The 26,945-nt window shown below is 38.1% G+C and overlaps 1 protein-coding gene across 2 annotated transcripts in view; it reads left to right on the top strand.

Moving 5' to 3' along the window:
* Window positions 1-10,870: 10,870 nt before the first annotated feature.
* LOC150083174 (E3 SUMO-protein ligase RanBP2-like) overlaps window positions 10,871-26,945 on the top strand; it is a 621,501-nt gene continuing 605,426 nt past the window's right edge. For both annotated transcript variants that reach the window (XM_090377889.1, XM_090377888.1), the window contains exon 1: window positions 10,871-11,004. In XM_090377889.1, coding sequence (XP_090234015.1) covers window positions 10,933-11,004 — 72 coding nt within the window. In that variant the 5' untranslated portion in view covers window positions 10,871-10,932. The remainder of the gene's footprint in view (window positions 11,005-26,945) is intronic.

Raw genomic sequence — 26,945 nt, 5'->3', positions numbered from 1 at the left:
AAGTGTCTGCAATTCTGTCCAGACATGATAGAAGGAAGTATATGATGAGGGCTTTATCGATCAATGCGGCCCTGGAAAGATTGGGCAACGCTCAAGGGATAGAATTTTTTTCAGCCTATGCTGGACTTGTTAACAGGAGAGACTGCTTCCACAGGGATGGGAAACACTTAAATAGAAAGGGTGCAAGAATATTTGATGATGATATCGAAGCAGTGTTAGATGGGTCGGAAAACTGCTAGATTGGGAGGAGAGAAGGCCTAATAGATTAACAATAGACACTGGTAGAGGTGAAAGTGTTTCTTGGACTGCTTCTATTGGAATGAGTAGAAGCCTGGAAAACAAGATGCAGGATATTTCAGAGACTTCTGGAAGTCATTGTGTTTCAAGTAAACACATGGGTTGTGTTAGGGTAGCTAAGATTAGGAACAGGTGCATGTATACTGGCGTGTACACCAATGTCAGAGTTTGGTAAATAAATTTGATGAATTTCAGGTATTTCTCAAAGCATCACAGGCAAATATTGTGGGGATATCAGAGACGTGGTGTCACACAGATATACGGAATACAGAACTGGAATTTGGGGAGTACTACATCTACAGAAAGAATAGACAGGATAGGAAGGGAGGAGGGGTTATGCTATTAAATAAGAAACACATAAAATCCAAGGAAGTGAAGCCAGTCGACATCGCTGGACAGTGCAGTGTCGCGTCAGTTTGTTGTGACATAAGCATCGCGTGATCAAAATTGAGAGTAGGAGTGTACTATAGGTCTAATGACTCTGAGAAGTATAATAAGAAACTGTACAGGGAAACAGAGTGAGCCAGTAAATCGGAGGTTTCTTATAACGGGGGAATTTAATTTCCTGGATATTGATTGTAATTTGTGGGTTGGTTACTCACACAATAGCAAGGCTTTTGGGGATTTATTGGATGATTGTTTTCTACATCAACATGCTCGGAAGGCAACTAGAAGGAGTAATATATTTGATTTGATTATCAGTAGTGATTCTTCATGCATAAAGAATCTGCAGATAAAGGAACCACTTGGTGGCAGTGTGCTGAAGTGGGATATACTCAAAGATGTAACTACCACGAGGGGTAAATGGAGGAGTTATTGCTTTCGTAAAGGCGACTACGGAGGTCTGAGACAGTATTTCAATTCTATACAGTGGGACCAACTAATGATGAGAACAACAGCAAATTCAAATTGGGAAGCATTCAAAGAACTTATCTTGGAAGCTACTAGGTTTTACATACCAACTAAAAAATGTGGTTCAAGGTTTAGGCCTAAATGGACATCAGATCAACTAATGAGACATATGGCAGAAAAGAAAAATGCATGGGATACATAAAAATTAACACTTGACACTGAAGCCTATGATAGATATAAGTTGATCTGTAACCAAGTTACAAAGGAGGTTAGGCAGGCAAAGGCAGATTATGAGAAATGTTTGGCAAGGGATGCAAAGAAAAACAGCAAAGAGTTCTTTACTTAAGTAAACTCTAGAAGGAAGATGATGAATTATATTGGTCCACTTGATATTGATGGGTCAACTGTTGATGATCCTTCCCAGGTAGCTAACAAACTAAATGAATATTTTGCATCGACATTCACAAATGACGAGTTATTCAGCGAGGGGAATACCAGAGGTGTATTCAACTCTGGCAGTAAGCTTGAGAATCTTGTAATAACTGAGAGTAAAATGGAGGAGAAATTGTTGAAGAAAAACACAAGAAAGGCATCTGCAGTGGATGGGATCTATCCAGTTATATTAAAGGAGGCAACAAAGGAAGTAAGCAAACCTTTAGCCATAATTATGAGAGCTTCCTTCGACTCAGGAGACGTACACATAGACTAGAGATGTGCAAATGTGACTTCAATTCACAAAGGAGGATGAAAGGCTGAAAAAAAGTAATTATAGACTTGTAAGTTTAACTTCTCTTTCAGGAAAATTAATTGAGGCACTGGTTAAAGAAGCATTGCAGGATCTTCTAGATAAGAATTCAGTTATAGCTCGGACACAGCATGGTTGTGTTAAGGGGAAGCCTTTGCCTGACCAATTTGATTGGACACTATTATGCAGTCACAAAAGAACTGGATGCACGGAATAACTTGGATATTATATACTTGGATCTTAGAAAGGCTTTTGATACCGTTCCACATGGAAGACTGCTGCACAAATTGGAGCAGTGTGGCCTTGAGGGCAAATTGCTGGTGGGGTTGAGGGGGAGAAGACAGAGCGCAGAAATCACTGGACACTGCTCATCGTGGGCTAATGTTATTAGTGGAGTACCTCAGGGTTCAGTGTTGGGTCCATTACAGTTTTCTGTGGTTAAAAATAACATTGAGGATGGTATTAGCATTAGCATTAGCATTAGTAGAGGCATTTGATGCAAGAAAGCAAGCTTATGCAGCATCAGCCAAAAAAAAAAAAAAAAAAAACCACTTCCACTTCACCCCTCTGTTCGTTCAAAATACCTGTCCAGCTGAGCCTTAAACTTATTTAGGCTATCAACCTCCACGACAAGGGATGGAAGTCTGTTCCACCAACCAACCACGCGCTGGCTAAAGGCAAATTTCCGCACGTCTATCCTACATCTGTCTTTCCTCAATTTGAATTTATGCCCTCTCAGGTGATTTTTCTGAGCTAGAGGAAGAATCCCATCAGCATTGAGCATGCTTAAACCATTCAAGGCTTTATACACCTCTATCACATCACCTCGCTGGTGCCTAGTCTCCAGACACTGTAATTTGCAAAACTTAAGCCTTTCTTCGTAAGAGCACCCCTTTGTTCCATTCACTAATCTTGTTGCCCTTCTCTGTACTCGTACCAGCAGCTCTACATCCTTCTTGAAATGAGGCCTCCCGACCTGTATACAGTACTCTAGGTGTGGCCTGACCATCGCCTTATACAATGGAATAATCACCTCCTTATCCCTGCTGGAAAAATTCCTGTGTATCATTGACAATACTCCATGAGCTACTCTTGCAGCCCGTCTGCACTGTTCAGAGAACTTCATATCTGCCTGCACAACCACCCCCAAGTCCCTTTCATTCTCTACCACTGTCAGTGTTGTACCACAGAGTTGATACGTTGCTCTGGGGTTGCTGTTTCCCATGTGTAGTACTTTACATTTGTCAATGTTAAACTTCATTTGCCACCTCTCAGCCCATCTGCTCAACCTTTCCAGATCCTGTTGCAGCAGCATAGTGTCAGTAGTGTCCTTGACAACCCTGCCAACCTTTGTATCGTCTGCAAACTTGGACATTAAGCCCGATATACCATCATCAATATCATTTATAAAAACAGAAAACAATAATGGACCCAACACTGAGCCCTGAGGGACTCCACTAATAACATCAGTCCACGATGAGCAGTGTCCATTGATTACCACTCTCTGTCTTCTCCCCCTCAACCACCCCTTTATCCATAGCAGCAATTTGCCTCCAATGTCACACTGCTCCAATTTGTGTAGCAGTCTTCCATGTGCAACAGTATCAAAAGCCTTTCTAAGATCCAAGTATATAATATCAAAGTTATTCCCTGCATCCAGTTCTTTTGTGACTGCATCATAGTATCCAATCAAGTTGGTCAGGCAAGACTTCCCCTTAACAAAACCATGCTGTGTCTGAGCTATAACTGAAGTCTTGTCTAAATGATCCTGCAGTGCTTCTTTAACCAGTGCCTCCATTAATTTTCCTGGAACAGAAGTTAAGCTCACAGGTCTATAATTACTTGTGTCAGCCTTTGATCCTCCTTTGTGAATTGGGGTCACATTTGCACATTTCCAGTCTATGGGTACCTCCCCTGAGTCCAAGGAAGCTCTCATAATTATGGCTAAGGGTTTGCTTACTTCCTTTGCTGCCTCCTTTAATATAACTGGATAGATCCCATCCACCCCGGGTGCCTTTCTTGTGTTTATCTTCAACAGTTTCTCCTCCACTTTACTCCCAGTTATTTCAAGATTCTGTAGCTTACTTCTAGAGTTGAATACACCTCTGGCATTCCCCTCGCTGAATAACTCCTCATGTGTGAATGTCGATGCAAAATATTCATTTAGTTTGTTAGCTACCTGAGCAGGATCATCAACACTTGACCCATCAATATCAAGTGGACCAATCTGATTCATCCCCTTCCTTCTAGAGTTTACATAAGTAAAGAACTCTTTGCTGTTTTTCTTTGCATCCCTTGCCAAGGATTTCTCGTAATCTGCCTTCGCCTGCCTAACCTCCTTTGTAACTTGGTTGCATATCGACTTGTATCTATCATAGGCTTCTGTGTCATGTGTTAATTTGTTTGTATCCCATGCATTTTTCTTCTCTGCCATATGCCTCATTAGTTCATCTGACATCCATTTTGGCCTAAACCTTGAACAATATTTCTTAGTTGGTATGTAAAGCCTAGTAGCTTCCAAGATAAGTTCTTTGAATGCTTCCCATTTTGAATTTGCTGTTGGTAACATCATCAGTTGGTCCCACTGTATAGAATTTAAATACTGTCTCAGTCCATCGTAGTCGCCGTTACGGAACCAATAACCCTTCCCTTTACCCCTAATGGTAGTTAGCTCTTTGAGTAAATCCCACTTCAGCACACTGTGATCACTGCCACCTAGTGGTTCATTTATCTGCATATTGTTAATGCATGAAGAATCACTGCTGATAATCAAATCAAGAGTATTACTTGATAATCAAATACAAGAGTATATCAAGCTTAATCTCCAAGTTTTCAGACGATACAAAGGTTGGCAGGGTTGTTAAGGACACTATTAAAGCTATGCTGCTGCTGCACGAGGATCTGGAAAGGTTGAGCAGATGGGCTGAGAGGTGGCAAATGAACCTTGACAAAAGTGGAATATTACATATGGGAAACTGCAACCACAGAGCAACATATCAACTCTCTGGTACTATACTGACAGTGGTAGAGAATGAAAAGGACCTGGGGGTAATTGTGGAGGCAGATATGAAGTTCTCTGATCAGCGCAAACAGGAGGCAAGAGTAGCTCATGGTGTCTTGTCAATGATATACAGGAATTTTTCAAGCAGTGATAAGGAGGTGATTATTCCCTTTTAAAGGCAATGGTCAGGCCACACCTTGAGTACTGTATACAGGTGTGAAGGCCTCATTTTAAGACGGATGTAGAGCTGTTGGAACGTGTACAGGGAAGGGCAACAAGATTAGTGAAGGGAACAAAGGGTTGCTCTCACGAAGAAAGGCTTAAATTTTCCAAATTACAGTGTCTGTAGACTAGGCACCGGCGAGGTGATCTGATAGAGGTGTAGAAAGCTTTGATTGGTTTGAGCATGCTAAATGCTGATGGGATTCTGCCTCTTGCTCAGAATAATCACCTGAGACGGCGTAAATTCAAATTGAGGAAAGCCAGATGTAGGTTAGATGTGCGGAAATTTGCCTTAACCAGCGGATAGTTGGTTGGCGGAACTGACTTCCATCACTTGTTGTGGAAGTTGATAGCCTAAATAAATTTAAGGCCCAGCTGTACAGGTATTTCGAAAGAAAGGAGGGGTGAAGTGGAAGTGGTTTTTTCTTTTTGGCTGATGCTGTATAAGCTTGCTTTCTTGCATCATATGCCTCTATTAATGTTAATGCTAATTCTAATGCTAATCTGGAACTTCTCAGCATAGTGGAAAATGCAAAAAACACCTTGGGGTAATTTTGCCGTCAGTTATGAAGTGTTGTGAACAATGCAGGCAAGCAGGCTACCAGAACAGCTGCTCTGCTCTGGTAGTTCATGGCGTTTTGTGACTTATATACAAGAACTTTGCTAGATGGAATAAGCAGATTATATTTCTTTGTAGAAATGTATGGTTAGCTTTCATTTTCAGTGTTGTATACAAGTGTGGAAGCCTCAATTTAAGAAAGAATGTAGAACTGCTGCTACGGGTGCAGAGAACGGCAACAATCGTGAGGTGGGTAGGTGTTTGACTAATGGTTTTCAAGTTTGGCTGATACTTTTGAAGAAAAGAAGGGGATAAATCAGATTGGTCCACTTGATATCGATGGTTTGACTGTTGGTGATTCTGCTCAGAAAGCTGACCAACTGAATTAGTAGGTGTATCTCCACATAGGGACTTCGGTAGGGAAGTGCAGAGCAGAAGCTTATTAAACTCTATTATTATTATTATTATTATTATTATTATTATTATTATTATTATTAGCTATATGGTGCAAGGAAACCTGAGGCTTATGCTGCACCAGCCAAAAAAAAAAAAAAAAAAAAATCCCGAGTTACCCTGAGAGAGAGAGAGAGAGAGAGAGAGAGAAGGGAATCACCAAGAAAGAGAAGAATGATGATATTGGGAGCTAAATGATATTGTAATAACTGACAGTAGAGAGGAATAGAAATTGTTGAAATTAATCAAAAGGAAGGCACCTGGGTTGAATGGAATCTTTCCAGTTATGTAAAGGTAGGCGGAAAAGGAGGTACGCAAACCTTTATCTATAATTATGAGAGCATTGTTCGATTCAGTGGAGGTCCCCACGGACTGGAGATGTGTAAATGCAACTCCAATTCACAAAGAGAGGGGAACAAAGAGTGACACGAATAATTTTTGACCTGGTAGTGTAACTTCTCTTCTGAGGAAATAAGGGAAACACTGGTTAAAGAAGTATTGTACGATCATCTAGAGAAGACTGCTGACATAATTCAAACACAGCATGGGTTTGTTAATGGAAGACTTGTCTGACCAATTCGATTTGATACTATGAAGTGGTAAAAATGTAACTGGATGCAAAAATAAGTTTGATATCATATACTGTACATCGATTACAAGAAAGCTTCTCATATTATTTGCAAATGGAAGACTACTATTCAGATTGGAGCAGCTAGTCATTAAGGGTAAGTTGCTGTAATGGATAGAAGAATAGTTGAGTGGGAGACCACAGAGAGTGGTAAACAATGGACGCTGCTCTTCTTAAACTGGTGAGTGAAACAAAAGGCTGTTCTTACCGAGAAAGGTTTATTAGCATTAGCATTAGCATTAGTAGAGGCATTTGATGCAAGAAAGCAAGCTTATGCAGCATCAGCCAAAAAAAAAAAAAAAAAACCCACTTCCACTTCACCCCTCTGTTCGTTCAAAATACCTGTCCAGCTGAGCCTTAAACTTATTTAGGCTATCAACCTCCACCACAAGGGATGGAAGTCTGTTCCACCAACCAACCACCCGCTGACTAAAGGCAAATTTCCGCACGTCTATCCTACATCTGTCTTTCCTCAATTTGAATTTATGCCCTCTCAGGTGATTATTCTGAGCAAGAGGAAGAATCCCATCAGCATTGAGCATGCTCAAACCATTCAAGGCTTTATAGACCTCAATCAGATCACCTCGCTGGTGCCTAGTCCCCAGACACTGTAATTTGCACAACTTAAGCCTTTCTTCGTAAGAGTACCCCTTTGTTCCATTCACTAATCTTGTTGCCCTTCTCTGTACTCGTTCCAGCAGCTCTACATCCTTCTTGACATGAGGCCTCCAGACCTGTATACAGTACTCTAGGTGTGGCCTGACCATTGCCTTATACAATGGAATAATCACCTCCTTATCCTTGCTGGAAAAATTCCTGTATATCATTGACAATACTCCATGAGCTACATTTGCAGCCCGTCTGCACTGCTCAGAGAACTTCATATCTGCCTGCACAACCACCCCCAAGTCCCTTTCATTCTCTACCACTCTCAGTGTAGTACCACAGAGTTGAGACGTTGCTCTCGGGTTGCTGTTTCCCATATGTAGTACTTTACATTTGTCAATGTTAAACTTCATTTGCCACCTCTCAGCCCATCTGCTGAACCTTTCCAGATCCTGTTGCAGCAGCAGCATAGTGTCAGTAGTGTCCTTGACAACCCTGCCAACCTTTGTATCATCTGCAAACTTAGACATTAAGCTTGATATACCATCATCAATATCATTTATAAATACAGAAAACAATAATGGACCCAACACTGAGCCCTGAGGGACTCCACTAATAATATTAGTCCACGATGAGCAGTGTCCATTGAATACCACCCTCTGTCTTCGCCCCCTCAACCACCCCTTTATCCATAGCAGCAATTTGCCTCCAATGTCACACTGCTCCAATTTGTGTAGCAGTCTTCCATGTGCAACAGTATCAAAAGCCTTTCTAAGATCCAAGTATATAATATCAAAGTTATTCCCTGCATCCAGTTCTTTTGTGACTGCATCATAGTATCCAATCAAGTTGGTCAGGCAAGACTTCCCCTTAACAAAACCATGCTGTGTCTGAGCTATAACTGAAGTCTTGTCTAAATGATCCTGCAGTGCTTCTTTAACCAGTGCCTCCATTAATTTTCCTGGAACAGAAGTTAAGCTCACTGGTCTATAATTACTTGTGTCAGCCTTTGATCCTCCTTTGTGAATTGGGGTCACATTTGCACATTTCCAGTCTATGGGTACCTCCCCTGAGTCCAAGGAAGCTCTCATAATTATGGCTAAGGGTTTGCTTACTTCCTTTGCTGCCTCCTTTAATATAACTGGATAGATCCCATCCACCCCATGTGACTTTCTTGTGTTTGTCTTCAACAGTTTCTTCTCGACTTTACTCCCAGTTATTTCAAGATTCTGTAGCTTACTGCTAGAGTTGAATACACCTCTGGCATTCCCCTTGCTGAATAACTCCTCATGTGTGAATGTCGACGCAAAATATTCATTTAGTTTGTTAGCTACCTGAGCAGGATCATCAACAGTTGACCCATCAATATCAAGTGGACCACTCTGATTCATCCCCTTCCTTCTAGAGTTTTCATAAGTAAAGAACTCTTTGCTGTTTTTCTTTGCATCCTTTGCCAAGGATTTCTCGTAATCTGCCTTCGCCTGCCTAACCTCCTTTGTAACTTGGTTGCATATCAACTTGTATCTATCATAGGCTTCTGTGTCATGTGTTAATTTGTAAGTATCTCATGCATTTTTCTTCTCTGCCATATGCCTCATTAGTTCATCTGACATCCATTTTGGCCTAAACCTTGAACAATATTTCTTAGTTCGTATGTAAAGCCTAGTAGCTTCCAAGATAAGTTCTTTGAATGCTTTCCATTTTGAATTTGCTGTTAGTAACATCATCAGTTGGTCCCACTGTATAGAATTTAAATACTGTCTCAGTCCATCGTAGTCGCCTTTACGGAAGCAATAACCCTTCCCTTTACCCCTAATGGTAGTTACCTCTTTGAGTAAATCCCACTTCAGCACACTGTGATCACTGCCACCTAGTGGTTCATTTATCTGCAGATTCTTAATGCATGAAGAATCACTGCTGATAATCAAATCAAGTGTATTACTCCCTGTGGTTGCCTCCCGAACATGCTGATGTAGAAAACAATCATCCAATAAATCCATAAAAGCCCTGCTAGTGTGTGAATAACCAGCCCCCAAATTCCAGTCAATATCTGGGAAATTAAAATCTCCCATTATAAGACTCTCTGATTTACTGGCCCACTCTATTTCCCTGTACAGTTCCTTATTATACTCATCAGAGTCATTAGGCCTATAGCACACTCCTACTCTCAATTTTGATCTCCCAATGCTTATGTCACACCAAGCTGACTCGACACTGCACTGTCCAGCGATGTCAACTGGCTTCACTTCCTTGGTTTTTATGTGTTTCTTAACTAATAGCATAACCACTCCTCCCTTCCTGTCCTGTCTATCCTTTCTCTAGATATTCTACTCCTCAAATTCCAGTTCTGCATCCCTTATATCTGTGTGACACCACGTCTCTGATATCCCAACAATATCTGCCTTTGATGTTTTTAGCAATACCTCAAATTCATCAAATTTATTTACTAAACTCCTAGCATTGGTGTACACGCAAGTATACCTGCACCTGTTTCTATTCTTAGCTACCCTAACTCGACTCATGTGTTTACTTGCACCGCATTGGCTCCCAGCAGTCTCTGAAATATCATGCATCTTGTTTTTCAGGCTTCTGCTCATTCTAATAGAAGCAGTGCAAGAATCTCTTTCACCTCTGCCAGTGGCTACTGTCAATCTATTGGTCTTTGTCTCCGCCCCAAGCTAGCAGTTTTCCGACCCACCTAACACTGCCTCGATAGCATCAGCAAATATTCTTGCACCCTTTCTATTTCACGGTGTGTAATCTCCCAATCAGGGAGAAATAATATAAGAGAGCAACAACAACAACAATAATAATAATTTGAATAATATAATCAACCATCTGAGAAAATAACTTTGGAGATTTCTAGATTGTTGTCAATCAACTGTTGAACTCTACATAGAGCACCATGTTTTGAACGATTTTAATAATAAATTCGTTTTCTGAACATTTTCCTTTATTATTATTTTTAGTTAAATGTATAAAAACAGTACCAGTTCGATTGTGAACTGGTATTTCATTTATTTTAACAATAAACCATGTTTATTTTTAAAGTTGTACATAATATTAGCCCTATGGTGCAAGGAAGCCTGAAGCTTATGCCGCACCAGCCAAAAATAATTTCTGAATTACCCCGAGAGAGAGAGAGAGAGAGAGAGAGAGAGAGAGAAGTAGATGGGAATCACCAAGAAAGAGAAGAATGATGATATCCAGCTCAGGACCCTGGATGTGCCTGGATGTGTCACTAGATGTGAGCACCTGGGATATTGGCGGGAAAGGGTGATCATGATTTTCCCACTAATATGTGACTAAACTTGACTTACTCTAGTATCTGATCTTTACTTACTGCTATTAAACTTTCTGTGTTATTGTTGTGATTACCGTATTAATTTTATGTTTTATTACTAATTTTATGTTTTATTATATATATATATTATTTGTTTTATGACATTTTGTTTCGCAGGATGGCGCATAATGTTAGGTTAATCTAAGATGGATTGAAACGTGATTTTGGCACTTGTGTGTTAACTTTATTTTCTGTGTTTTGTAAGTTATTTCATATTATTCAGAAAATGTTTCGGACGAAGAAAGATGTCGATAAGCACATATCAGATATACTTGGCAAGATAAATGGTGAAAATGAGGTTAGCAGTGATATATTGTCATCGGTAATTTGTGTTATTTCTATAAGACAATACTTTGTATATTCTGCTCCTTACAGCTTTCATGGGGATGGCCCGTAAACTAAAACTGATTTCAATCTCCTTTTTTAATTTTTTTATTTTGCGTATTTACTCAGCTTTCTGGCGTACCAAAATCAGTGGTTCTCACACTTTTATCTGTATTGAGCACAATAATGAAAATTGGTGAAATTGAATACTTTTAATTTTGAGAAAGCAACAAACTGTCATTTCTTTACTTGGCTATTTCATTAATATTGGAGGATGAACCGAATCAGAGATTATAAACCTCTTTTGCACGTGTTCAGTGTTATCAACTAAGAAGCGCTCGATTCCATTATGGGCTCTTCGGGCTGATCTTCAGAATAGGGTCCCCCCCCCCTCCACACTGCCGCAGTCTTAGGGTGTTTCTCCCTCCTTGATGTTTTAAAATAGGAAAACGAGTTCCCGATTTTAAAACATCGGCAAGGGGGGGGGGGTTAAACCCCTAACTAACATTAACCGTGCGTTATGCATGTCAATCACTGCCTTCCCCCTCTTCTATTCGCCGCTATTTTGGAAGGGGGATCGTATTCTAAAGTTTTACCGGTATTTTAACTACAGGGGCTTTTTGTTTGTTTGTAATGTCAGTGAGGTACAGAGTAAACTTCCCGCTGTTTCGTTTAAATTGTTTACAGATTTAATTTTACAGAAATAAAAGGAAACAATTCGAGCTGATGCAATAGTAGTAGTAGTAGTAGTGGCATGTGATGCAAGAAAGCAAATGTATGAGCTTATGCAGCATTAGTCAAAAAACAAATCGCACCATTCCCTCCAAATGCCTGTCCAGTTCCTTCCTAAATTTATTCAACCTATCAACTTCCACAACGACAGATGGAAGTTTGTTCCAGCAATTAACCACCCCCTGGCTAAAGGCAAATTTCTGCACATCTATTCTACATCTGTCCTTTCTTAATTTGAATTTACGCCCCCTTAGGTTCGTAATCTGAACAAGTGGAAGGATCCCATCAGAATTCAGCGTGCTCAACCCATTCAAGGCCCTATACACCTCAATCAGATCACTGCACAGGTGCCTAGTCTCTAGCCACCGCAATTTGCACAACTTAAGCCTCTTTTGGTAAGAGGATCCCTTCATTCCCCTCACCAATCTTTGTTGCCCTTCTCTGTACATGCTCAAGCAAATGTACATCCTTCCTAAAATGAGGCCTCCAGACCTGTACGCAGTACTCAAGGCATGGCCTGACCATTGCCTTATACAGAGGGACAATCACATCCTTTTCCCTGCTAGCAAAATTCCTATATATCATTGACAAAACCCCGTCACTTGCCCTGGCAGCCTGTCTGCATTGCTCAGAAAACTTCATATCTGACTGCACAATTACTCCCAGGTTTTTTTCATTTTCTACTACCTTAAGTGTAGTACCACACAGTTGGTACGTTTCTCTGGGGTTACTTCTATTCATATGCAGTACTTTGCATTTGTCAAGGTTGACAAATTTGTCAAATTTGTCAACTTCAGTTGCCACTTCTTAGTCCATCTGCCCAAATTATCTAGATCCTTTTGCAGTAGCACACTGCCATTACTGTCATTAACAACCCTGCCAACCTTTGTATCATCTGCAAACTTCGACATTAAGCCTGATATACCTTCATCAATATCATTGATAAATATACAAAACAGCAGTGGACCCAACACCGAACCCTGTGGGACTCCACTAATAACATTAGTCCACGAAGAGCAGCACCCATTAATTACCACCCTCTGTCTTCTCCCGCTTAACCATCCTTTTATCCATTGTAACAACTTACCCTTAATACCATTCTGCTCCAATTTGTACAATAGTCTTCCATGTGCAACAGTGTCAAAAGCTTTCCTGAAATCCACATATATGATATCAAAATTATTTTTTCCATCCAGTTCCTTTGTAACCACATCATAATATCCTATCAAATTTGTCAGCCAAAACTTTCCCTTAACAAACCCGTGCTGTGTCTGAATTATTGCTGCAGTCTTGACTAGATGATCCTGCAATGCATCTTTAACCAGTGACTCCATTATTTTACCCGGAACAGAAGTTAAACTACCTGGTCTGTAATTACTCGTGTCACCCTTCGATCCCCCTTTGTGAATTAGGGATACATTTGCACATCTCCAGTCCGTGGGAACCTCCCCTGAGTCCAAGGATGCTCTCATAATTATGGCTAAGGGTTTGCTTAGTTGCTTTGCCGCCTCTTTTAATATAACTGGATAGATCCCATCCACCCCAGGTGCTTTTCTTATGTTTAACTTCAACAATTTCTCCTCCACTTTGCTCTCATTTATTACAAAATCATTAAGTATCCTGCTACAATTTGATAACCTTTTGCCATTTTCAAACCTTAATAATTCCTCACATGTGAATGTAGATGCAAAATACTTATTGTTTGTTTGCTATCTGAGTAATATCATCGACAGTCGAACCATCGATGTCAAGTGGACCAATCAGATTCATCCCCTTCATTTTAGAGTTTATATTAGTAAAGAAATCCTTGCTGTTTTTCTTAACATCTTTTGCCAAGGATTTCTCGTAATCTGCCTTTGCCTGCCTAACCTCCTTTGTGACCTGATTACAGACTAGCTGTTATCTGCCATGGGCTTCTGAGTCGCTTGATAATTTATATGCATCCAATGCATTTTTCTTCTCTGTTACGAGTCTCATTAGTTCATTTGATAACCATTTAGGCCTAAACCTCGAACAATATTTCTTAATAGGTATGAAACTTTAAGTAGCATCCATGATTAATTCCTTGAATGCTTCCTACTTAGAATTTACTGTTGGTAACGTGTCAGTTGATCCCACTGTACAGAATTTAAAAACTTTCTGAGACCACTGTTCTCACCTTTACGGAAGGAAAAACCCTTTCCTTTACCCCCGATGGTAATTAAATCCTGAAGTAAATCCCACATCAGTACACTGTGATCACTGTCACCTAGTGGTTTGTATAACGGTGTCTCTTATGTACTGAGATAACAAAAAGGGGTCAGAGTCCTGCTGTTTGGGAACCGCAACATCAGCCTGAGTATTTTACTTTTTCCTGTTCCTTCTGCTCTGAGGAGTTATTCCTGGTTTTCCTATCACTTTTTGGGACCACTAGTTTATTATTATTTTGCTTTGTCATGGGAGATAGTTTAAGGTCATCCATATCTTCAGTCTGGTCAGCAGTCCGTATTGCTCTGTTCTCAGTTAGTAAGATTTCTGTCTCTTCTCTTTCTTCTGTTGAGTCCAGGATTATGGATTAATATGAAGGATTAAATGTCTTTTCTTTTGATATTCTTTCAAAATGCGGTTTAATTGTGGACAGCTGAATTCTAATATCAGGAGTGGCATCCAACTTACTTCTGTATTTTGTTTTTGCCACAGTGTAGAGTGAAAATCCGCTTTGACACAAATATGTGGTGCTAAACGGCAACAAACAATGAATTGCATTTTTGAATTAATTTGGATATTATTATTATTATTAGCCGTATAGTACAAGGAAGCCTAAGGCTTATGCTGCACCAGCCAAAAAAAAAAAAAAAAATGTTACCCTGAGAGAGAGAGAGAGAGAGAGAGAGAGAGAGAGAGAGAGAGAGAGAGAGAGAGAGAGAGTAATAAAAGGGAATCACCAAGAAAGAGAAGAATCATGATATCCAGCTAAGGATCCTGGGTATGCCAAGCCCATACTCACCAGATGTAAGCCCCCTATTCTTCTTTTAAGACACACCAAAACTCTTTTAATGAAACTTCATTAAATTAACTTTTATTTGGCTGTTTGATGTCAGGTTGATGAGATTTTCATATTCTGAAGTAGATAGTTCCTCTGGTTTTTCTTTAATATTGAAAGGATTGAAAACCCAATAGTCAAATGTCATCTTTTAGTAGAGGAAAGTATTCATTTAATGCCACAGCTATTGATTTTAGATGAGAAAGAATTTCTTTTCAAATTTCCTCACCAATTTCACAGTTCGATTCCTGCAAAGTCATTTAAAGTTGGAAATGGATTCATATTATTTTTTTCAACAGCCATGATCCAGTATTGTAACTTTCGTAATAATGATCGTAATTTATCTTTTGTGTTGAAAATAATTACATTTTTTCCTTGAAGGGAGAGAGAAACATCATTCAATTTTGTGAATATGTCTTCCAGATAAGAAAATTTTACACGAAACATTTGTAAAGCGATCTGCTAATAGAAATTTGTCATTGTATAAGAATATGGTGAGCTTTTCTTGTAATTCAAACAATCTCTCAAGAACTCTGCCACGTGACAGCCATCTAATTTCAGTATGTACCAGCAAAGATGTATGTTGGCTGCCCATATCTTCACATATAATTTGGAATAATCTTGTTTTTAATAGTCGTGTTTTCACAAAGTTAATAATTTTCACTGCTTCATCTAAAATACATTTTAAAGATGAAGGGATATTTTGAGCAACCAGTGCATGTCTGTAAAGAACACAGTGACTACTCATACGTATTTTAGCAACATTTTTAATTCATGTTACTGTCCCTTTCACAGGTCCTATCATTGACTTCGCACCATCGCTACATACATCGCCACATTTCTCCCAACTTATTCCACTTGTCTTCATAAAATTGTCGATACATTTAAATATAATTTCCCCTGTTGTATTGGTTTGTAAATTTTCACAGAGTAACATGTCTTCTTCAATAGAATTATTGTAGTAATAATGAACGAAAACTAATAAAATTGATAGGTTTGCAATGTCCGTTGTCTCATCTAATTTGTAAAGAGTACTCATCACATGACTGAAGTCTTAAAATAAGTTCCTCCTCAATATCCTCAGCTGTATCATGAATTCTGCGTGAAACTGTATTATTTGAGAAATAAATTTTATCAATTTGTTGACAGGATTTCTCATCGAACATACACTGAATAACATCTTTGATTCATGGTTTTATGAGAGTCAGAAATTGTATATGCGCTTCACCTGCGAGCGCTATATGGTAGCTTACTTTGTACGAAGCCATTCGTTATCCGACAACATTTTCACCATAAAATGTTTAGTTTTGTCAAGAGACAAGTTTTCTTTCAAAAAATTTGACATCTTTATTTTTATATTCTGAATGGTTTGTTTCAAAATGTCTGCACAATTTAGCTGGTGCTAACAAACTATTTGTTAAGATCTTATTGTATAATATACATAACGCATCAGGGGACTCGAGATTTCCTCTGGTTGTGAATCCAAGTAATAAATAACTCGAGTCGTATTTACATTTTTTATGACTTAGCAATATTTTAGTATTGACAAACAACACTTCCCTTTTCCTCGATTCATCTGCTACACAAGTAATGCTTTTGCCTTGATTGTATTTTCATCAGTATCCGCTTTACCAGTCTCCTTGTCACTAGAAACATGTAAACTGCTTACTACACTTTTTTTTAAAACTGCTTCTGTCAAACAACGATCCATGATATTTTAATTTGGGGTATACACAATTGTAATATTATAAATTAATACGATGCCCATTTTATTTTTATATGAAAAGTGCATAAGACATCACAAAATGATTGCAGTGAAAAACACCACTGATATGCCCACTCGTTAACTGTACCGTTGTGCCCCACGATTTCGTCAGGGGATATGACTCAACTAGTGGTGGGAGAATTGAATGCAAGTATTCGATTCATTCATCTGCCATTAGACTGACTGAATTTTATTTTCCTCAAATGCGAGCCATGCAGAGTCTGTGTGCAGGTCCCTTCTCCCTATGAAATATTAATAATTTTTGAAACTTTATTTAAATAAATTTTTCATACATATTTTAAACTATTAATTAGAGCTCAAAAACTAATTTTGTGGAACCACAAATGTTATCGGCAGAACCCTAGGGTTCTGTGGAACACAAGTTAGGAACCCGTGATATACAGTATATGGTACTATTTTTAGCAAGGCAATGTATAGTGTTCAGGGGATCTTCAAAAGATTTATATGAAAATGACAACTTTTTAAAACTTACTGAAACAGTTGCTAAATTTGATTCAGCCGGCAGAACATATTCGCAGCATTCAGAAATCTGAATTGAAAAATATTGTGCATTATTTGTGTGATCAAGTACAAAATGAAATTATTGAAATAATTTCGCAAAATATTATAGATAAAATACTAGAAATGACTAGAGAAGCTAAATATTTTGGTATAATCACTGAAGACAAAAATAAAATTAATCCAGTAAGTAAAATGCTCCCAAAAAAAAAAAAAAAAAAGGATTCTGATATACACGAAGCTTTTAAATGCCTACAAAATATCAGGGAATATTTTAAAGAAAGCAGTCCAAAAATTTCTTGATTCAGCTAATAATATGGCTGCTATCATTGGCATTGAAGAAGCTTTGTTTCCAGAAGTAAGCGCTTAAGGAAAAAGTGAAAAAGCCATTTCAATTGTGAAAGTAGAGATGAAGCATTTGCATTAGTAGAGGTATATGATGCAAGAAAGCAAGTGTGTATAGCACGAGCCAAAAAAAATTTCCATTTCACACAACCATTCACTCTAAACGTTTGTCTGGTTCTTCCTCGAATTTATTTAAGATATCAACTTCCAATGAAAAATTTATAGTAAACCTTAAAGTACCGTATTAATTACTCAAATCATAATATAGCAATGGCTTAATTTATCAGTACTCATCTCATGAGATGAGATTAGTACTAATAAATTAAGGCATTGCTATATTATTGATTTGAGCCATCAACTTCCACAACGACAGATGGAAGTTTGTTCCAGCAGTACTACTAAAGGCAAATTTCCGAGCATCCATTCTACAATTGTCCTTTCTCAATAAGAATTAATGCCCTCTCAGGTTTGCTACAGTACTAAAGGCAAATTTCCGAGCATCCATTCTACAATTGTCCTTTCTCAATAAGAATTAATGCCCTCTCAGGTTTGTAATCTGAGCAAGAGGAAGACTCCCATCAGAATTGAGCCTGGCCAACCCACTCAAGGCCTTATACACCTCAATCAGATCACCTCGCAGGTGCCTAATCTCCGGACACTGCAATTTGTAGCCTTTCTTAGTAAGAGCACCCCTTTGTTCTCCTCACCAGTTTGTTGCCCTTCTCTGTACTCATTCTCCAGACCTGTATGCAGTACTCAAGGCATGGCCTGACCATTGCCTTATACCAGGGGTGGCCAACTTAATTTGTGATGCGATCTACTTTTTTTCTTAAATGTGCTGCAATCTACCTCTCAAGAATTTCATTGCACATGGTTAAAAATTTAATCAACACATATTGAAAAACGTTGCTTATAAATTTTAAAATTTAATACAATTCAGAAAGCTTATTTTAAATTCATACGTATATAAATTTTAAATTTGTGTGAAGTTCGTGTCTTCATGACATCTGCCAAGCTTTCAAAATTGAGGATATACTGTAATAAGGCGAACCGTAAAGAATCTTATGTATGCAATTCCGTAAGAGTAGAGCGGTTCATCGTCTTTGTTTGTTTCAAATATGAAAAGGTCGATTCACATAGATATGTGGAATTGAAACAGGAATTTAGAAGTTCACTCCAATTTTTTACATTTGGGTACTTTTCTTGGAAAACATATTTCCAAAAGTCTTTTTCTGTGATCTGGCTTTTAAGAAGATAAAGTTTCGCAATGTAATAATTTCATTTTCAAGTAATATTTTCTCCATTGAAAAATCTCAGAGATTTTTTTTCTGCAATTTGTTTCGTATCTAAGTCGACATTAAATGGATAAGAAATATATTGAAAAATGTCTTCAATTGTTTTAAAATCACTGAATCTAGTTTCAAAATCATTCACAACTTTCTCAATTTCAGAAACATTTCTCACTATTAAATTCAAACACAGGATTTTTTGCAATTGATCTTCATCATCACCCATTTTCAATCCAATGCAGGGTGAAGGCCTCTCCAGCAACCTTCCAGTTCCTTCTGTTTTGTGCAATGGCCATCCATTTACTACCCACAAACTCATGAATTTCATCTGTCCATCTCCGTTGTTGTCTTCCAGGTTTTCTTCTAGCTCCTCTTGGGGTACCATTCTGTTATTCTCTTAGTCCATCTGTCATCATGTCTTCGAGATGTGTCCTGCCCAAGACCATTTTAGTTCTTTAGTTTTGATAAGAATGTCCTTTACTTGAGTTTGCTGTCTAATCCATGCATTTCTCTTCTTATCTAACAGTCTGATTCCCAATATAATTCATAATTCGTTCCATTCTTCACTGTGCAGTTCTCAGCTTCTCTTCCATTCTTTTGGTGAGTGCCCAAGTTTCACTTCCATAAGTCATGGTGGGTAGTATACATTGGTTCATTATTTTACGTTTCACACAAATTGGGATATTGCTCCTCAGTATGTGACTATATTTCCTGAATGCTATCCATCCACAATTTATCCTTCTCTTGACTTCTAGCCACTAATGACTTGTCCCAGATAAGTATGACTCCACCTTTTCAGTTACTGCTCCTTCAATCATTATATCCCTTTCTGTGGCATACATGTTCATCATTACTTTTGTTTTAGCCATATTCATCTTTAGTCCAAAATCCTTACGAACTGTGCATAACTGATTAAGATTTTCCTCTAATTCTTTGGGATCGTGGCTTATGACCACAGTGTCATCTGCAAACCGTAAATGGTTTAGGTACTCTCCATTCACATTGACTCCTTTCTGCGACCAGTCTAATCTTCTGAAAGCTTCCTCAAGAGCAGCAGTAAACAACTTTGGAGATAGTCTTCCCCTTGTCGAACTCCTTTCTCAATTTTAAATTTACTACTGTCTTTGTCTAGTCTAATAAAGGAGGTAGCATTCTCATATATTTTCTTCAAAATCATAATATATGGGGTATCTATGCCTTGTCTTTCCAGTGCCCGAAACATTGCCTCATGCTGTATGGAGTCAAATGCTGAATAAGCTTGCTTTCTTGCATCATATGCCTCTACTAATGCTAATGCTAAATGCCTTTTCATAATCCACAAATGCCAGGCATAATGGTGTTTTATATTCATCAAATGATCTTGCATATTTGCAAAATGATCAAATTTTTTTTCTTTGAGATCCTTAGCCATTGCCAAAAATTGATATTTATATGCAGAAATACTACTAATCATGTCACCCACATTTTTATTTTTTCCTTGTAATTCCAAATTCAGATCACCTAATTTACTGGTAAAATCTGCCAAAAAAGTCAGTTCACACAACCACTCCATATCTTGTAGCTACTGATAATCGTCTCCCCTTTGATCAACAAAATTTTTTAATTTCATTCAGCAAATTTCGAAATCTCTGTAGAAACTTACTCCGACTTAGCCACCTCACATGTGTGTGTAATAACATATCTTATTCATTTTCATCGAGATGCATTTTGAAAAGTCTCCTTTGAAGAGATTGTCCTCTGATTGGAATTCATGATTTAGAAAGCTATGTCCATAACACTTTTAGTATTTAATCTTTTTCTGGCTAACACTTGTTGGTGGATGGCACTGTGGTAACTCAAAAAATCTGGGAATTCATCATCCTTTTGGCACAATGCGATGAATCCGTTAAGATACCCCATCATTGCTTTAGCTCCATCTGTTGTTATTGATACGAGCTTAAATAGTGGTAATTTAATTTTTTCGATAAAATTTTTGAATGCGTTAAATATATCAAGACCTCTAGTTCTTTTAAAAACCGTACCCAGCAGTTCTTCTCTAGTGGCAACATCATCAAAAACCATATGAACAAAAACGAGCAATTGAGTTGTATCACTGATGTCTGTAGATTCATCCAGTTGTGAAGAAAAGGACACACAATTAGCAATATGAGCACGCAATTGTTCACTCACACCTTTACTCATTTTTTTGATGCGTCGCGTCACAGTATTTCGAGATAATTGCAGATCTTGAAGAGCACTTTTCATTTTTGTTCTTAAAATTTTCAAAAAGAGAATCTGTTATTACTAAAAATGTATCTTTGATGAATTGACCATCAGAAAATGGTTTGCATTTTTTTGCAAGAAGATGAATCACTTTAAATTATGCTACAGTTACTGCTGTAGATTGTAAGTTAGGTGTCATGAAGAAATTTTGTTGTGCGAATAATCTGGATTTAAGTTCTTTTAATTTATTTTTTCTAAGGTCACTATTAGAAAATCCGAGAAAATCCGAAGTTCAGAAAATCCGATTGGTATTTACCATGGAGTGCGTTGCGGTGCCTTTCTAAATTTCCTTTTTTGGGTATAGCCATGGAAGATTGCAAATCAAAAAACATGTTTCTTTTATCATTACAAAAAAGAATTCTAGTTCTCACTCTTGATGAAAATGATATGTTTTACTCCTTTTCATAGTATTCATTTTAAATCAAAGGGTATTAAATTAAAGATAAGCACTGTCCAGTTATTAATATTAAGTAAGCTGAATAATAATTCGACACATACGCTATGCTCTCTGCAATGTAACTGCGTGAATTTTCACTAGACAAGCCTAACGGCTGTGCAGCGACAAGAGTAGTCATGCAGTTCAACGGATTTGTAATAAGTGTATGCAGTGGGGCTCATAATAATAATAACAACATTTAGATTTTGACTAATCTATTTTTTATATATATTTAAAATTCGTCGTGATTGACCAAAATTAAAGCCGCAATCGACTGGTAGATCGCGATCGACTTGTTGGCCACCCCTGCCTTATACAAAGTAATAATCAGCTCCTTCTCCCTACTAGCAAAATTCCTCTATATCATTGACAAAACCCTATGAGCTGCTCTGGCAGCCTGTCTGCACTGCTGAGAAAACTTCGTCTGACTGCACAATTATCCCCCAGCTGTTTTTCATTCTCTTACCACCCTGAGTGACAGAACACCGTACCATGCAGTTGGTACGTTTCTCTGGGGTTACTTCTACCCGTATGCAATACTGTACTTTGCATTTGCCAGTGTTTCAGTTGCCACTTCTCAGCCCATTGCCCAACTTCTCTAGATCCTGTTGCAGTGGCATACTGTCATTGCTATCATTAACAACCCTACCAACCTTTGCATCATCTGCAAACTTCGAATTTCAGGATCCGCAACAAAATTTCAAAATAATTTTTTCTCTTTCAAATTATGGGCACAACAATTTTCTCGTTAACTGAAAGGTTTACAAATATGAAAGAACATGTAGAAATATTTAAAATGTTTTATAATACAGGTTGACCGTCACTAATCAGGCAGTGTTGGGACCTGTGGGTGCCAGATTATTGAGTTTGCCGGATCACCAGTGGTTAGATTAGCACATGCAGTTTACCCAACAGCCAACCACCTCATCCTTGACTGCCAAGCTAGTTTAAGAAAAAAATTCCCCAGGGGCCAAAAAATATTTAGCAAATAATTTGATTAATAATTCTAAAATAAATATTGTAATGTCAGTGTTGTCGTTTTTTTGCTTAATATATCAAAAAAAGAGCTGTTTTTTTTTGTCTCACATATGTGGCCTAGTAGGTTATTTAATTTCTCGAGAAGCTGTGTCGGACACATCTGTGTTGCTATTACGGCATACATACGAAGGTTGTTTGTGATTAGTTTATTGCATGCGCACAACCTAAATAAATTTAGGTTGTGCACATGCAATAAAGCTAATTGCGATAAAATAAACTCAAATGTCACAATAAGTTTGTCAGTATTGTTAGTGATTTTGAAAAATTTATAGTACAGTGCACTAACGAATTTGAAAACAAGTTCGTTAGTGCAATGTTAGCGCAATATTATTCATCATATTATGTTGTTTTTCCTCAAGTTTGTACAAGTGTGTTGTAAAAAAAAAAATCTAAAAAGAAAATTACTAAAATAAGAGGAACTGAGAGAAATTGCTGGAATTTCAACTAAGCAGAGTTTAACTGCTCACAGACATACGCTGTCGAGTTTTTTCAGAAGTTCAACTTTATCAATTGTGGACAATGTATGGTGTTTGCATTTTACACCACGAGAGGCTCTTCCTTTATGCATTGGAACCATGGCTGGGGGTAAATGTGAGCAGATTATAATAATAAATGCAGAAAAACAAGTAGGAATGGCTTGCTAATGTTTACGAGTCCGCACCAACAGCTGATGCTGCAACCAGTGCCACCAAAACAGTAGCGGCAGGTCAGTGCACTGACCAGGGAAATTTGAAATTATATCTGAATTGGCGGTGGAACCGGATTAGTGATGGTTGACCTGCATTTCTGAATTAAAAAAAAATGGTCAGATGACGATTTATTAAATCATTTACATATTAAGTTAAGTGACATTGATCATAATTAATACGATATTGGTTTAGCATTATCTGAAGAACTTAGAGTACGTCAAAATATATTAAAGACAATATTATTCCATTTGAATTTTTACAATATATTTTTAAAATTGATTTTACAATATATTTTTAAAATCAATTTTCCAGATAGTTTTCCAAATGTAGCGGTTGTATTAAGAATTTTTCTAACTTTGCCAGTTTCCTTGCCTCAAGTGAATGGAGTTTAAAATTTAATCAAAAATTATTTACAAGCGATGATGTCTCAACAACGACTCTAATTTGGCAATAATTTCAATAGAAAATGATCTTTTGGAACAAATAAACATAAATCAAATAATTAATAAATTTGTACAGCTTAAGGCAAGGAAACATAAATCTGCATAATTTTTTTAACATTAATAATTTTCCTTTTATTTTGTTATTGTGGGTACGATTATTGTGATTTAGAATTTAGAGTTTGTTTCCAGAATTTCAGAATGATTTTTTTAATTTTGTTTGTTGGTTCATTATATTATATGTGAGATATGTTGTTAATTCTTTTCTTTTTCAATAAATTAATAATAATTAGTTACACTTTATTTTATTTTTTAATCAAAATATTTTGGGGTGGAAAATTGGATTTCGCTTATTGGTGACACATAGGGTTGCAGCAACTGTGCAACCACATCAACCTCTCCTATAGTGGACAGCGGTGAGGCAAAACGGCTAAAAGGCCAGATGAACAATGGTACACTATACATGTACATTACTGACACACTTTTAAATCTCTGGCCTCAACAGTGTTCTGTTTCACACAACAATGAAAGCAACATGGAGATGGGTGTGGTTAGACACTTTAAACTCCAAACCACTGCAGAGTTTGTGGAAACTGGTACCATGAACGTGTGACTTGGAGCCCTGATAAATGGGGTAGGTACAGTTCTGTTCTCTGACGAGTCCCGTTTAGACTACAAGCAGATTCTAAAAGTTATTTCATTAGCATTAGTAGAGGCAAGCGATGCAAGAAAGCAAGCTTATGTAGCATCAGTCAAAAAAAAAAAAAAAAAACAACCCTCCCATTTCATCCCTCCATTCGTTCCAAATGCCTGTCCAGCTCAACCTTAAATTTATTTAGGCTATTAGCTTCCACAACAAAAGATGGAAGCCTATTCCACCAATCAACTACCCACTGGCTAAAGCAAATTTCCACACATCTATACTACAACTAGCTTTCCTTAATTTGAAACTGTGCCCCCTCAGATTCTTAGTCTGAGCAAGAGGAAGAATCCCATCAGCATTCAGCTTGCTCAACCCATTCAAGCCCTTATACACCTCAATCAGATCACCTCGCAGGTACCTACTCTCCAGGTGCCGCAGTTTGCAGAACTGAAGCCTTTTTTGGTAAGGCAACCCTTTGTTCCCCTCACCAATCTTGTTGCCCTTCTTTGTACTCTTCCTAGCAAATCTACATCCTTCCTAAAATGTGGCCTCCAGACCTGTACACAGTACTCTAGGGGTGGCCGGACCATTGTCTTGTATAATGGGATAATCACCTCCCTGTTCCTGCTAGCAAAATTCCTATATATCATTGACAAGACTCCATGATCTACCCTGGCCGCCTGTCTGCACTGCTCAGCAAACTTCATATTTGACTGCACAATTACACCCAGGTCTTTTTCACTTTCCACCTCCTCGAGTGTAGTACCACACAGTTGGTATGTTTCTCTCTGGTTATTGCTACCCATATGCAGCACTTTGCATTTGTCAATGTTAAACTTGAATTGCCACTTCTCAGCCCATTTTCCCAACTTATCTAGATCCAGTTGGAGTAGCATACTGTCTTTACTGTCATTAACAACCCTGGCAACCTTTGTATCATCTGCAAATTGGGCATTAAACCTGATTTACTTTCATCAATATCATTGATAAATATACACAAAACACAATGGGCTCAACACCGAAACCCTGGGGAACTCCACTAATAACATTTGTCCACGAAGAGCATTGTCCATTGATTACCACTCTCTGTCGTCTCCCACTCAACCATCCCTTTATTGTAGCGACTTACCCTTAATGCCATACCTCTCCAATTTGTCCAGCAGTCTTCCATGTGCAGCAGTATCAAAAGCTTTCCTGAAATCCAAGTATATGATATCAAAATTATTTTTGGCATTCAGTTCCTTTGTGATCACATCATAGTAACCAATCAACTTGGTCAGACAAGACCTCCCTTTAACAAACCCATGCTGTGTTTTAACTATTACTGTAGTCTTGTCTAGATGATCCACAATGCTTGTTTAACCAGTGATTCTATTATTTTCCCCCGGAATACAAGTTAAACTAACAGGTCTGTAGTTACTTGTTACCTTTTTAACCTCCTTTTTGAATTGGTGATAAATTTGCACACCTCCAGTTCATGGGGACCTTCCCTGAGTCCAGGGAAGGTCCCCAGTTAGGATTTGCTTACTTCCTTTGTTGCCTCCATTAATATAACTGGATAGATCCTGTCCACCCCAGGTGCCTTCCTTATGTTTAACTTCAACAATTTCTCCTCCACTTTGCTCTCAGTTATTACAAAATCACTTAGCTCCCTGTTAGCATTTGATAAACTTCTGGCACTCCCCTCATTGAATGACTCCTCATGTGTGAATGTAGATGAAAAATACTCATTCATTTTATCAGCTACCTGAGCATGGTCATCAGTAGTCACCCCATCTATGTTAAGTGGTCCAATCTTCCCTTTTCATCCCTTTCCTTCTAGAGTTTACATAAGTAAAGAACTCTTTGCTGTTTTTCTTTGCATCCATTGCCAAAGATTTCTTGTAATCTGCCTTCGCTTGCCTAACCTCCTTTGTGACATGATTACAGACTAGTTTATATAGCCATAGGCTTCTGTGTCACTTGATACTTTATATGTATCCCATACATTCTTCTTCTCTGCCGTGCACCTCATTAATTCATCTGACATCCATTTAGGCCCAAACTTCGAACAGTATTTCTTAGTTGGAATGAAAAGCCTAGTAGCCTCCAAAATTAAGTCCCTGAAGGATTCCTATTTAGAATTCAACATTGGTAACGTCATCAGTTGATCCCACTGTACAGAATTTAAAAACTGTCTTAGACCTCTGTAGTCACCTTTACGAAACAAAAGCCCTTCCTTTAGTCTCAGTGGTAGTTACATCTTTAAGTAATTCCCACATTAGTACATTGTGATCACTGTCACCCAGTGGTTCCTTTATCTGCAAATTCTTAATGCATGAATAATCACTGCTGATAATCAGATCAGGAGTATTACTCCCTCTGGTTGCCTCTCGAACATGTTGATGAAGAAAACAGTCATCCCATAAATCCACAAAAGTCTTGCTAGTGTGCGATTTACAACCCAAAAGTTCCAGTCAATATCTGGAACATTATAAGACATTCTGATTTACTGGCCCACTCTGTTTCTCTGCACAATTGCTCATTATACTTATCAGATTCATTAGGCCTATAACACACACCTACTCTCATTTTCCCTTTGCCAGTGCTTATTTCGCATCAAACAGACTCAACACTGCATTGTCCAGCAACATCAACTGGATGCACTTCCTTAGATTTTATGCATTTCTTAACTAACAGCATAACCCCTCCTCCCTTCCTGTCCTGTCTATCCTTTTTGTACACATTGTATTCCC

Source organism: Mastigoproctus giganteus, chromosome 7 (genome assembly GCF_048544385.1).
Source record: "Mastigoproctus giganteus isolate SK-2022 chromosome 7, ASM4854438v1, whole genome shotgun sequence".
NCBI lineage: Eukaryota > Metazoa > Arthropoda > Arachnida > Uropygi > Thelyphonidae > Mastigoproctus > Mastigoproctus giganteus.
Note: the sequence above shows the minus strand (reverse complement) of the source record. Positions and strands in the feature narration are given on the sequence as shown.